Below are 11,806 nucleotides of genomic sequence, written 5' to 3' on the forward strand. Positions count from 1 at the left end.
GCAGAAACTTGAAAAGGAGAAGAAACGAAAGGGGGGCTCCCTAAGGGCACGGGCCGTGGGCGGGTGATGGGTGGTGTGTGGGGGCCGGGGGTCCGCCCCACCGCCCCAGCGCTGACCGCCAGCACCTGCTCTTCCGGCCAGAAACACAAGCCCCGGGCGCGCCTCGCGCATCTGCAAACCCCAGACCTACTTGAGGTCGTTGCTGAGGAGGAAGTGGCCGTCCTGACCCGGGGTTGTGCCTCCCCGCGGTGAACCTGCCTGGGCCTGGCTAGCGGGGAGGGCCCCACCACAGGGCCCCGGGGCCAGGCAGAGTGGGCCATGGTGGGGGGTCCACAGTTGGGGTGCCCTTCCTGGGCCTTTGATGAGAAAAGAAAGAAGACGTGCTGGCTGGGAGGCGGCCGCGTGGTCCCTTTATTTCTCAGTCACAAAGCAAAAAATAGTGAGTAGAGCGAGAGTTAAAGGCGACCCCCCCCCCACCCCGGGGACAAAGGGTGCCTGGCTGCGCAGCGCTGGGGGCGGGTCGTCAGCCTGCGGGGGGCAGGCAGAGGGGGCGTCGGTCACTGCCGGGGTCCGCGGCTGGCCCCGTCCTGGGGAGCCTGGGGTCGTCAGGAGGGCAGGCAGTGCCCCCCAGCCTTGTCCCTGTGGTGGCAAAGCGACCCAGGCCCCGGGGAGACACTCTGTAGCACGTCACGCAGGGAGAAGACGCTGAAGGAGACCTCCTCGTAGGAGACCCTGGTCCCGCTTTCATAGAGGCAGGCGAAGGCCAGGGCTCCCGCGGGCAGGGCCGCGATGGACGCCAGGTCAGAGTAGCCGCTGGGCCCCTGGTGGATCACCCAGGGCTCCGTCCAGCTGTGGGGGTCCAGGGGGGCCCTGCTCAGGTAGATGCCCAGGTGCAGCCGAGCCCTGCGCCCCGTTGGGTGGGAGTACAACAGCCACGTGGGGCTCGGAGATGTGGCAGCTGGGGCCGTCGAGGGCCCCATGTCCCCACTGGGCCCAGGCCGCAGGCTGGGCACCCCGACCCCACAGGCGTTCCCAGGGCCCTCCTCTGGAGGCTCCTGGACTCCGGGACACTCTCGGGGGTGCTGTGGGGTGCACCCTGGCGGGCTGGAGGGAGGAGCCAGGAAGCCCAGGATGCTGCCCTGGCAGCCCTGGGCCGTCTCAGCCAGGGCGGGGACGAGCTGGCCCGGCAGGAAGGTGGCACCCTCGTCGGCACTGAGCACCTGCACGCGGCTGCCCAGGGGGCTGCGGGCATTGCAGTAGAGGATGCGGCCGCCCTGCCCGTCCTCCACCTCGGCCAGCTGGCACTCGCCCGAACGCGGGCCCGGCACGAGACCCCCGTGGCACCAGCTGTGGCCGTGGTCATCACTGTAGAAGGCGAAGGCATGGGGGGTGGTCCTGCAGAGCCGCCCGAAGCACTCCCGCCGGTCCACGTGGTAGGCGTAGGCGGGCACCAGGAGCCGGCCCGAGCGCAGCTGCACGCCGTGGCCCGGGCCCACAGCGAACGTGGCCCAGTCTGGGGAGAGGGAGGAGGCTGGGGTGGGGGCCGAGAGAAGGCCAGGCCCCCAGGGAGTGGGCAGGCCGGGGAGGCTGGGGAAAGCGGGAGCCCGGGCCTCGGCGAGGGGCTGCTCCAACAACATGCAACCCGTCCTGCTGCCCCGAGGAGTCTGGTGGCCTTTCCTCGTGGCCCAAGCAGGCCTCTGGCCACTGTCAGCACAAGCAGGGCCGGGGGCTGCTCCTCAGCCGGGGCTGTCAGCGGGTGACCCCGACAGGCCCATGGCACGAGCACACACCCAGCTGCAGCCGGGAGGGAGCAGAAGATGCACTAAACGGGGAGTGAGGGTGGGGACAGCCCACAAGTCAGCTCTCACGGTCAGGGTCTGCGGACAGCCCACAGGTCAGCTCTCACGGTCAGGGTCTGAGAAGAGCCCACAGGTCAGTTCTCACAGGGCAGGGTCTGGGGATAGCCCACAGGTCAGCTCTCACAGACAGGGTCTGGGGATGGCCCACAGGTCAGCTCTCATGGACAGGGTCTGGAGACAACCCTCGTAGCCCCAGGGCCTGAATCCCCTGTGCCAGGGTCTACACAGGCAGGTAACTCTGGATCAGCTTTCAGTCTGGCTCCCATGTGTCAGGACTGGGGTTGGCCCTTTGGGTCACTGTCCATGTGCCAGGGTAGGGGGCAGGCTCCTGGGGGGCAGCAGGAGTGGAGGGATTCCCTGGGCTTTCTGCTGGCCCTGTGGGCAGGGGTGAGAAGCCCAGGAGGAAGAGAAAGTGGCGGAGGACGCGTGAGGGATGCTGTGGGGTTTGGCGGCTGGGTGACCCCGTGTCCGGCCCTCTCCTTTGCAGGCAGAGCCACAAGTCCAGGAAGATGAAGGGCTTGGCTGCAGGTCAGCCTGGCGGGCCCCAGGGGTCACCCAGGCGGGACTCCGGCAGCCGGGAAGCTCTGGGGAAGGGGCAGAGCCGCGGACGTCCAGGCCCAGGGGCGCCGGGAAGCCCCGAGTGGACCATGGGCCGTCAGAGGGCAGCTCCCAGGCCCGGCCCCTGCCCCCGCCCCACACCCCTCCCCCTCCCCTTCTCCTCCTCCCCTCCCCCTCCCCTCCCCCTCCCTCCCCCCTTACCCTGCTCGGCGGCGCCCACCGCCTCCTCGGTGAGGTCGCGGGCGCTGTCCCAGGTGAGGCCGGCGTCGCGGCTGGTCACGCAGCAGAGGCGCGCGGCGTTCCGGCCGGTGGCGAGCTGCAGGGCCTCCGGGGTGCGGCCGCGCACCGCGATGAAGAGGAGGAAGACGGCGCCGGTGCGCGCGTCGTGCACGGGGCAGGGGTTCATGGAGCGGTGCCCGGCCAGGGCGGCCGAGGCCAGCACGCGCGCGCCGTCCCACTGCGGAGGAGGCCCCGTCGGTCCCGGCCCCCAGCGCCCCCCGCCCGCCCCCCGGGCCGGCGCTCACCCGCACGGAGCCCCCCGCCAGGGCGCCCCTCCGCAGGACCAGGCGGTGCGCGTGCGCGTCGTCGGGGCTCAGGCGCTGCTCGGCGAAGGCCAGCAGGGTGGGCCCGGGGGGCACGGGCAGCAGCGCGGGCACGCGGTACGTCAGGCCGCTCCGCTCCCCCGCGAACAGCACCGTCCGCGCCGGCTGCCGCGGGGCCCCCATGCTCTGCGGGGTCCGCGCGGGTCAGGAGGCCGCGGCCGGGACACCCCCGCGCCAGCCCGCCCGGCGGCCACCCAGGCACAGCCCTCCTCCCCAGGTCCCCCCACATCTCCACCCTGCACCCCGTATACCCCCATGCCCCCGCCCTCCCTACACACCCGTCCCCCCCCCCACAACCACCCTCCAGCCCCCCACAGCCGTGTGCCTGGACCTGGGGGGAGCTCAGCAGGTGCAGACACCCTCCCTCCCGGGGCAGCACCCACCTCCCCCCAGGTCCAGAAGGCCCCTCCACTGCCCACCCTCGCCCGCGGCACTGCACCCTGTCTGCAGTATGGGCTCTGGCTCCTCTCAACACAGATGCGGGGTGCAGCTCCTCTGCCAGGCCTGGGGGCAGTGGCGGCAGGGGGCCCCCACCCACCTGGGAAGCACCGTCCTCACGCACCCACCCAGCAGGAGCCACCACGACAGAACCTGGCTGCAAGCTGGGGTTGGAGAAAAATTAAAACCCTTCATGTCTAAACCCTCCCAGATAGACCCCCCTTCCCCACCCCGAAAGCTGAGTGCACCCAAAGAGGGGCTCGTCACTACCGAAGGGATTGGGGAGGGTGTGATGAGAGTCTTACAGCTGGGCAGGCAGGGCGGGCTTCCCGGAGGCGGCAGCCAGAGCCAAGCTGGGAGCTGAAGGAAGATGGTGGCCAGGGGTGTGGAGAGAAGAGTGTGCTGTGACTGAGCAGAGATGAAAGAGGCCCCTCTCCGTCGCCGGGCGCCCCCTCCCCGGCACCTCCTAGAGCCCCTGCTCCTGCACCCCGCGGCCTCACTTCCCGAACCACGGCTGGTCACTCACCGGCAGCCTGAAGCCCACGGGCCGCTGTGTGCTCGGACCCCCGTCCCTTTGAGCAGCTGTCCGCTGTGTGTCCTCACTCCTGGGGCACGTCTTTGACCTGGAAGTCCCCTCACATGTCCACGTGGAGAACTGAGCCCCTGTGCCTTGAGCGTGGCCTGTGGGGAGAGCAGCCGCCCTCGGGAATGTGTTCTGCGGTGATGGCAGGGGCAGGGCACCTGCCAGGGGCAGGACTGGGGTCCGACATCCAGACCCTCTGCTCGCGGGGGCCCCTGTTCTGAGCCCGAGAGAGGGATGTGGGAGCGGGCCCCACAGCGAGGCTGGCAGGGGTCACAGGCAGGGGGATGAGGGGGACAGAAGAGGCACCCACCAGGCAGGATGGCGCAGCCCTGAGAGCCCAGCCCGGGGGGAGAGCGAGCAGGACAGGGAGACCCCAGGCTCACCCCAGCAAGGACAGACCCCGCGACAGCGCTGGGGGAGGCGTGGGATGGAGGAGGGGAGCCAGCCGGGAGTGGGGCCAAGGGCAGACACACACGCTTGCACCCCTGCGCCGAGGTGCCCACCCAGCCTCTCCACTTGCTCCACACGCAGCACACCGTGACCCGCTCCTGGGGGCTGTCGGCTGCACGCTGGCCCCTCCCTGCTGCCCTCTGAGCCCGGCAGGCTGCCCGCCCCACATGGCCCAGCCCACCCCCTCGGCCTCGGAGCGAGCGGTGGGAGCTGCCTGTCCTGGGGAGCCCCGGGCCCGCCGTCAAAGGGGGCTTGTGCCGAAGCAGGTGGCGGCGCCGCGTGACCCCCAGCTGTCCGGGCACAAGCGAGGCATTCACCCTGCACGTGGCACCCGCCCAGAGCCGGGCCCGTGGGTCAGCACCCTCCCCACACAGAGGGGGGTCCCACAGAGCTCTCGGGCCCTGGGGGGGCCCTCCCAGGCTCTGCCCCCTCAACTCAGGAGAGCAGCAGGTGCCCCACGGCTTCTGGACCTTGGCACCAGGGCTCTGACCAGACTGTGGGTGGCCATTTGGGGCCTCGGCAGGGGCTCCCCAAAGTCGTTCATCCCCACCCACAGCTTGTCCCCAGGCCACCTACACGTGCATGCACACATACGCGTGTGCACACACATGCACACACACACAGGAGCACGTGTGCACACGCACTCACATGCAAACACCAGACACACATATGCACACTTATACACATACATACACACACTCTCGTGTACACACACATGCAGGTGTGCCCACAAACACATACACACCCATTCACATGCAAGTACAAACACCACACATACATGCTCACACACCGAAACATGCACACACACACATGCACACTCAAAGGCACGTACCCTTTCTCACACACACACTCACACACAGGCACACTCTTGTACACGCACTCACCCCACCTCCCCCCCAGCCTTTGGACCTCGGCTCCGCCAGGCCCCACAGGCCCACGGGGCGTTGCGATGGGTGTGGATGGGGACGATGGAGGCTGCTTTACACAGAAGTCGGGGCAGAGGGCCAAGGAGGCAGGGGAAGGGTCCTGGGGGGCTGAGAGGGGCCCTGGGGTGGGGAGGGGAGGCCCTGGTGGGGGGACATGGGCATGGCTCGGGGCCAGACTGCTCTGGAACCTTATGCTGAGAGTACCCCAACTTCTTGGGGGGTGAGGAGCCAGGAGAGCACTACCTGCAGACCATCTGCAGAAAGCTGGGGCAGGCTGTTGTAAGCCCACCCCGGGGTCTGCACCTCATCCCCACATCGTGGCCCACAGCATTTCCTGGGGGGACCCACTGCAGAACTTTAAGCTGCGGGGGCCCCTGGGTCTGTGTGGTCCCAGCCATCATTCTCTCATTCTGGAGGTGAGCAGCCTGTGAGCCCCCCGCCGATGCCTGTGCAGGGGCCGAGTTCTGCCGTGGAGGCTGTGACGCCCGAGCTGGTCCTGGGTGGCCACCTGCCCAGCCCAGGCCCCAGGCGAGTGGGGACAAGGGTCCACTGGGGCAGCTGGCAGGGGCCCGGCCATGTCCCAGGCTGCAGCCGGAAGGGTGAGAGCCCCACAGGGCACAGACACCCCTGCACCCTCGGCCGCACCCCTCCAGCCGTCTCCGGACAGGCGCAGATCACTGCCCAGGCCAGAGCCTCAGATGGGCAGCTGGGTCCTGGCGCTGGAGGGAGAGACACTCTCTGAGGGGCTCCCGGGCCTGGCCCTGCACCCTCACCGCCCTCCATGGGGGCTGTGCAGACCTGTCGGGCAGGGACTTGGGGGACCCTGGGCCCTTGAGGCTCCAGCTAGAAGAGGTGGGCTGCTCACATTGGGGTTCTCCCACCCCAGAAGTCGCTGCAGCCCTGACCGGACCCCTCCCCACCCCCCGGATGCAGGCCACCCCTCCCCCTCTACCCCCCTCCCCCCCGCAGCCCTCCCCTCCCCCTCTACCCCTCCCCCTGCAGCCCTCCCCTCCCCCTCTCCCCCTCTCCCCGCAGCCCTCCCCTCCCCTCCCTCCCCCTTCCCCTCTGGCCGGGAGGACCGAGTGGCCTCCTGACAGCAGGTGGCCCAGGACGTCCGGAGCCTGATGGCCTGGCCCAGGTGCGGGCCCAGTGGGAAGAGAGCAAGGCCGCACTGGCCCAAAGGGTCCGGTGGCCCCATCCTCCAGGGGCCGTGACCCCGCAGAGCTGTGCCGGGGCCGGGCTCGGAGCTGACCCCCCCGACAGTGGCTCTCAGGCCCCCAGTGCACCGGCCGCCCTCCCAGCTACGTCGCTTCAACACGGGGGTCTCTGTAAGAAGGAGAGGGAGCTGGGCGGTCACCTAGGGACTTGCTCCTGAGGCGCCTCTGCCACCACAGAGCCAGAGACATGGATGCAGGCACGTGCGTGGGTGTGGGGTGAACGGACGGAAGGCAGGACGGACAGAGAGGCAGCCTCGGGCCGCTCAGCTGGGGGTCAAGGGCTTGGAGCAGGCCCCGGCAGACACTCCCTCCAGGGTGCCCACAGGGGACCCCGCCGCAGGGCTGTCCTGGGGCCACAGAGCAACAAGGGACCCTGCCCACCCTGTGTGCACAGGACTCCCCACCTGCTGGCCCCAACGAGCATGACCTTTGACACCGGCTCTGTGCAGGCGGGAGGAGCAAGGGCCGTTGTTCCCCCATGCCTGGGTCATCTCCCCCTGACCGCCGCGGTGTCCTCCCCTGACCCCTGGACCATACCCCCTGGCCCTGGGTCATTGCCCCTTGACACTGGGTCTTCCCTGCTTGACCCCGTTTTGCTACCCTGACCCCAGGTCATCCCTCATGACCCTGGTTCACCACCCCTGACCCCGAGGTCATCGCCCCCACCTGGTCACCCTCCCCCAGGTGGCTGCCACGACCTGGGATCATCGGCGTCAGCTTGCCCAGCCTTGGTAGGACCCAGGCCCACGGGGGGAGCCCGCACTCGGCACTGGGGTGGGTGTGGGCCCCAGAAGGACCCCCGGGCTCTGGCAGAGGACACCGAGGCGAAGTGGGATCCTACACATGCCCTAAAATCTACCAGGACAGAACACTGTCAAAGGACAGTCAGGTCGTGGCTTTAAAAACCTACAGTTTCAAAATGAATAACCAAGAAGGCATGAACCACACGGCCTGGCTCCCGGGGCTCCCGCTGGTCATACGTGCGTGGGTGAGGGGATTCAAGCGGGGGTGTCGGGGCTGTGCAGGGCGGGGACCCCTCGTCCCGAATCATCAGGTGCTTCGGGGGAAACGAGCTCTGGGAGCACCGGACCCTGTCGGCCAGAGATGAGCCCGATGGGGTCAGGGCGCGGGAGGTTCAGGGGGGCTCCTGGGAGGGAGACCGGGCAGGAGGGGCACAGTGTTGGGGTCTCCAGGTCCCAGGAATGGCCCACAGAGATCCTCAGCAATTTTTAGTCTTTTTTAGTTAGTGATCAGCTTCTTCAAAGGGGGACGTTTCACATAAAAATCGACATTTCCAGCTTCTCCAGAAAAATCAGAAGGTCTGCCACGTGGCCTCCCAGCCCATCCAGTACACACTGCCTGGGACCAGCCGACAAGCCGGGCCAGGGGCTGCCCCTCCCCACTGCGGGCCCCAGGCCCACCTGCCCCCTGCAGCCGCTCACCCGGGTGTCACCAGACCCTGGCAACTTGGGGGCCCTGCCGCCGTCTAAACGCCACTGAGGAGGGACTGTTTCCTTACCTGCTCCCTGGTGGGCGGAAGTCCCCCCTCCTCAGAGTCCCACGTCTCACCTGCACCCAGGGGGACGCAGCCAGCCGGGCCCCCCACCAACCCCTGCATGACGCAGAAGGCTCCAGAAAGGAATTTTTTATTGGCTGTGGGGCTTCTTAGCATGTCAGACAGTCCTTTCTGATGGACAGACAACAAGACAGGTTGTTTTCAAAATCCTCTATTACCAATGACACCACTTGCATTTTATATTTCATTAAATGCCATAGATTTCCTTCCAAAAAGATGTCACCAGTTTATCTCTCCACCAACCTCAAAGCAAAAACAAGTCAGATATGGGCTCTTGGGAGCGTCCATTGAGGGTGGGTGTCCCTGCACCACTGGGGTGGGCAGCAGATGGGGTTGACCCCCCCCCCAGATAAGTGTCCTCTGTATTTAGAAGCAGCAAACCTTCTTAGCTTTGCTCACACACTTCCTGTGCTAGCTGAGGCAGGGGCCTGTATTTTGGGGGGGCTGGTTGATCCTGCAGGAAACACTCGATTCTTTCTTCAGCTCGGGCTAACTTCCCTCTCCCCAGGACTCCTTTTGCCCTCTCGCCGGCTCCCCCCGGATCTGCTCCCCCTTCTCGCCTCCCCACTGCGTGTCCCTCCGGTTGAGGGCGGTGGTCCTCCAGACGGCCCTGGTGGACTCCGGCTGTCGGCAGTGAGTCCTGCCCTTCACTGTCACCGTTCAGCTGTTTTGGAACTCATTTTTCCAATCTCCAAATGTTCTCTTTTTTCAACTTTCTCCAACCCACTGGAAATCCTCCCTTGGTAAATTTCCCTCTGAGTGTTCGTGGTGCCCTGCTGTGAAATGCCGAGCCCCCCCCACTACAGAGGGATTTCCTTCCCATCGCCCACCCCAGAGTGGAGACGCTCAGACCCACGGCCTGCACGGCAGTCCCCAGGGCCGAGGGCCCCCATGGTGAGAGGGGAGGAAGGGGCTTCTCCTCAGGGCTGGGGGTGGAAGGGCCCAGGCTGAACCCCTGGTTGAGTGTACGAGAGCAGCTCATTTTCTTGGGTGCTCCAGGCACCCCACTTTTCCCAGGGCATGTGGTGCAGGGTGGGAGCACCCTGCTCTACCAGCAGGGTCCCCGGCAGTTGGGATCACGGGCTGCTGGGGAGGGGTTCTCAGCACCCCCGACATACAGCACACAGTGTACCCGGAAGCCGCCTTTCTCTGGACCCACAGCTGATGTGGTCTCCATGGCAACCAAGGGGCAGTCTCCATGGCAACCAAGGGTATGCAGGGTCCTTCTCAGCCACAGAGAGCAGAGTCTCAGCCTGAGTGGGGATAAACGGCTCACTGCCAGCAACTGGGGACACTCTGAATCCAAGACTTTCCGGCTGGAAATAAACCCCATGTAGCCAGACGCCAGCAGCTGCTGCTGACCAAGGCGAACCCTCACCCAGCCCCGCTCCAGCTGCTCCGGCCGCCTGGGCAGCATTGCCTGTGGCATCCCACGGGAGGTCTCTGTGACCCGTGTGGGGTCCCCGTGCCCGGGAAATGGTTGGAGCCAGCTCTGAGCTCCCCGGGGACCTGTACCCCAGCTGCCGGAGCCTCCCTGACTTCCTGGGCCTGTGTTCATTTGGGGAGGCTAGCGCTGCACCTCTAATTAAGGCCGGCTCACTATCGTCTCCTCTCTAAGATCTTTCCCACAGCTTCACAAATGAGGCAGCACACCCTGGGACCGCCGCCCCAGGGCGAGGGCACCCGAGAGAGCCGCTCCCGGCGTGGTTCCTGCGGCCTCGAGAGCAAGGCAGCGCCAGGGCCTCCCGCGACGATGGGGGCGGCTCCCCTCCCCCGGGCCCGCCCCTAGTCCTCCAGGAAGGGGATCTTCTTCGGGGGCTTCTCCGGGAACTGCAGGGAGTAGAGGCGGGCCGTGTACTGCAACTCCGGCAGGGCCATGCTCCGGCACATCCGCAGCGTCTCGTTGTCCAGCCCCGGCCGGAGGTTGTAGCCAAGGATGTCGGCCTGGCCGGGCTGGAAGGGCTGCAGCTGCCGGTCGCTGATCCGCGCCCGGTCCTGGGGCGCGCCGTCCTGCAGGCACAGCGCCGAGAGCTCGCGCCGCCGCGCGCGCAGCCGCGCCACCTCCGCGCGCAGCCGCCGCGGGCCCAGCTCGGCGTACGCGCGCGCCCAGAAGGTGCGGTTGAAGTGCTGGTAGAGGCGCCAGTCCAGGGCGCACCAGCGCTGCGCGCGCTCTAGGGCCGCGGGCGACAGGTGGGCGACGGAGGCCGCGCTGCGCGCGTTCAGCCGGAAGGCGACGACGTCGTCCAGGCGCCAGCGCAGCGCGCGCCGCAGCAGCACCATGGACTCGTCGAAGTGCTCGGCGATGAGCACCAGCTGGAAGCGCCGCTCCGCCTCGGCCAGGCGCGCGCGCACGTAGCCCTCGGTGGCCGCCGCGTTGTTGTCGAAGCCGAAGTCGAACCACATGTTGTTCCTGGCGTAGGCGTTGCGCAGGCCCAGGCTCTCGTTGTAGAAGGTGTGTGGGGACGCCAGGAACGTGTCCAGGTCGCGCGCGCCCCTGAAGGCGGGCACGACGTGTTTGTAGTAGATGAAAGAGGACTCCAGCTGGGCCACGGGGTTTCTGAGGATGGAGAAGTAGAAGGTGTCGTTGGGCATGATCTTCTGCACCTGTCGGGGGCAGAGAAGAGAAGGGCTCGTTCCTCTCCGCGGGGCGGGAGGCAGGCAGGACGGCCGCCTGCTTGGAGGAGGCGCAGCGCTCGGCCCGCGCGGAGGGGCCGCACTGGACACCGATGCGCCCGCCTGCCTGCAGCCCGTCGCCGCCCGCCGCAGCCCCGCAGAGCAGAGAGTAGGCGGGAGAGACGGAGCGGCACCCCCGGGGTTCCCCCACACAGCGGCAGCCTTCAGGCCTTCTCGGCCTCGCGGCCTCTGGAGGTGGGGTGCCGTGGAGGCCACCCACCGGAGCCTCGGATGGAGAACCTCGAGCTCGCTCTCACCACCCTCCCACCAGCAGATGAGGAATCTGAGTCTCAGAGAAACCCAGGAGTCTGCGGCGAGCCAGGCCGAGATGCTCAGAGGCCTGCCTGGACTCCTCCTTCCTGTGCACCCATCGGAGCCCCTCCCTCCAAGGCCTGAGCCAGGCCACGCCCCTCCCCGCTCAGCACCCCGCTGACTTCCCAGTGCCCTTGGAAGGGAGGTCAGGGAAGGGGTCAGGGGAGCTGAGACCCGAGTGCCCAGGGGAGCCGTGCAAGTGCAAAGGCCCTGGGGCGGGAAGGGCCAGCAGGTGGGGAGGGCGGGACGGGTGCTCAGCCAGGCAGCGGCAGCCGTGGGCGCCCGGGGCTGTGGGTCTCACTCCGAAAGTATCTACCTGCAGGTGCCTCCAGCCTGGAAACCGGGGAAGGGGCGAATCTGCATCCCATGCTGTGTTCTGCGCCACCACCCCCCCTCCAATGGCCTTACTCTAGGCCCCGCCGTGACCGCCCGCCAGGCCGCGTGCATCCCCGGGCCTCGCCAGCGCACCTCGGAAGGGTTAAACCTCAGGTGGTTGCACATGACATTAAAGCGCTGCTGCTGGCCGGGCCCGCCCTGCTCACCGCCCTCCACATAGCGCGCCAGGAAGAGCCAGGGGTAGCCCAGGTGGAAGTTGCTGCCGGTGGGCAGCGC

The 11,806-nt window shown here is 67.5% G+C and overlaps 2 protein-coding genes across 6 annotated transcripts; both read right to left on the reverse strand.

The window, feature by feature from the left end:
- Positions 1-395: 395 nt before the first annotated feature.
- Positions 396-4,042, reverse strand: NEU4 (neuraminidase 4). Of its 5 annotated transcripts, none has more exons than XM_037849805.1 (6): positions 3,984-4,042; positions 3,763-3,817; positions 3,439-3,621; positions 2,942-3,145; positions 2,619-2,874; positions 396-1,513 (listed from the first exon to the last, which is right to left on the reverse strand). In XM_037849805.1, exons 4-6 carry the CDS (start codon positions 3,140-3,142, stop codon positions 606-608), a joined length of 1,365 nt encoding a protein of 454 aa, XP_037705733.1. In that variant the 5' UTR covers positions 3,143-3,145; positions 3,439-3,621; positions 3,763-3,817; positions 3,984-4,042; the 3' UTR covers positions 396-605. The 5 variants fall into 5 exon arrangements, with proteins under 5 accessions (XP_037705733.1, XP_037705735.1, XP_037705737.1 ...); XM_037849807.1 differs by having other exon boundaries at positions 3,459-3,621; positions 3,984-4,036; XM_037849809.1 differs by lacking the exon at positions 3,984-4,042 and having other exon boundaries at positions 3,586-3,621.
- Positions 4,043-8,298: 4,256 nt separating this feature from the next.
- On the reverse strand, positions 8,299-11,803 carry GAL3ST2 (galactose-3-O-sulfotransferase 2; the record flags this gene model as incomplete). Its single annotated transcript, XM_037848700.1, has 2 exons — positions 8,299-10,813; positions 11,663-11,803. Coding segments are annotated over 2 exons (960 nt in total), but the record flags the coding sequence as incomplete, so codon positions are not given.
- Positions 11,804-11,806: the final 3 nt, after the last annotated feature.

The sequence above is a fragment of the Choloepus didactylus genome, chromosome 9, assembly GCF_015220235.1.
Source record: "Choloepus didactylus isolate mChoDid1 chromosome 9, mChoDid1.pri, whole genome shotgun sequence".
NCBI classification, from domain to species: Eukaryota; Metazoa; Chordata; class Mammalia; order Pilosa; family Megalonychidae; genus Choloepus; species Choloepus didactylus.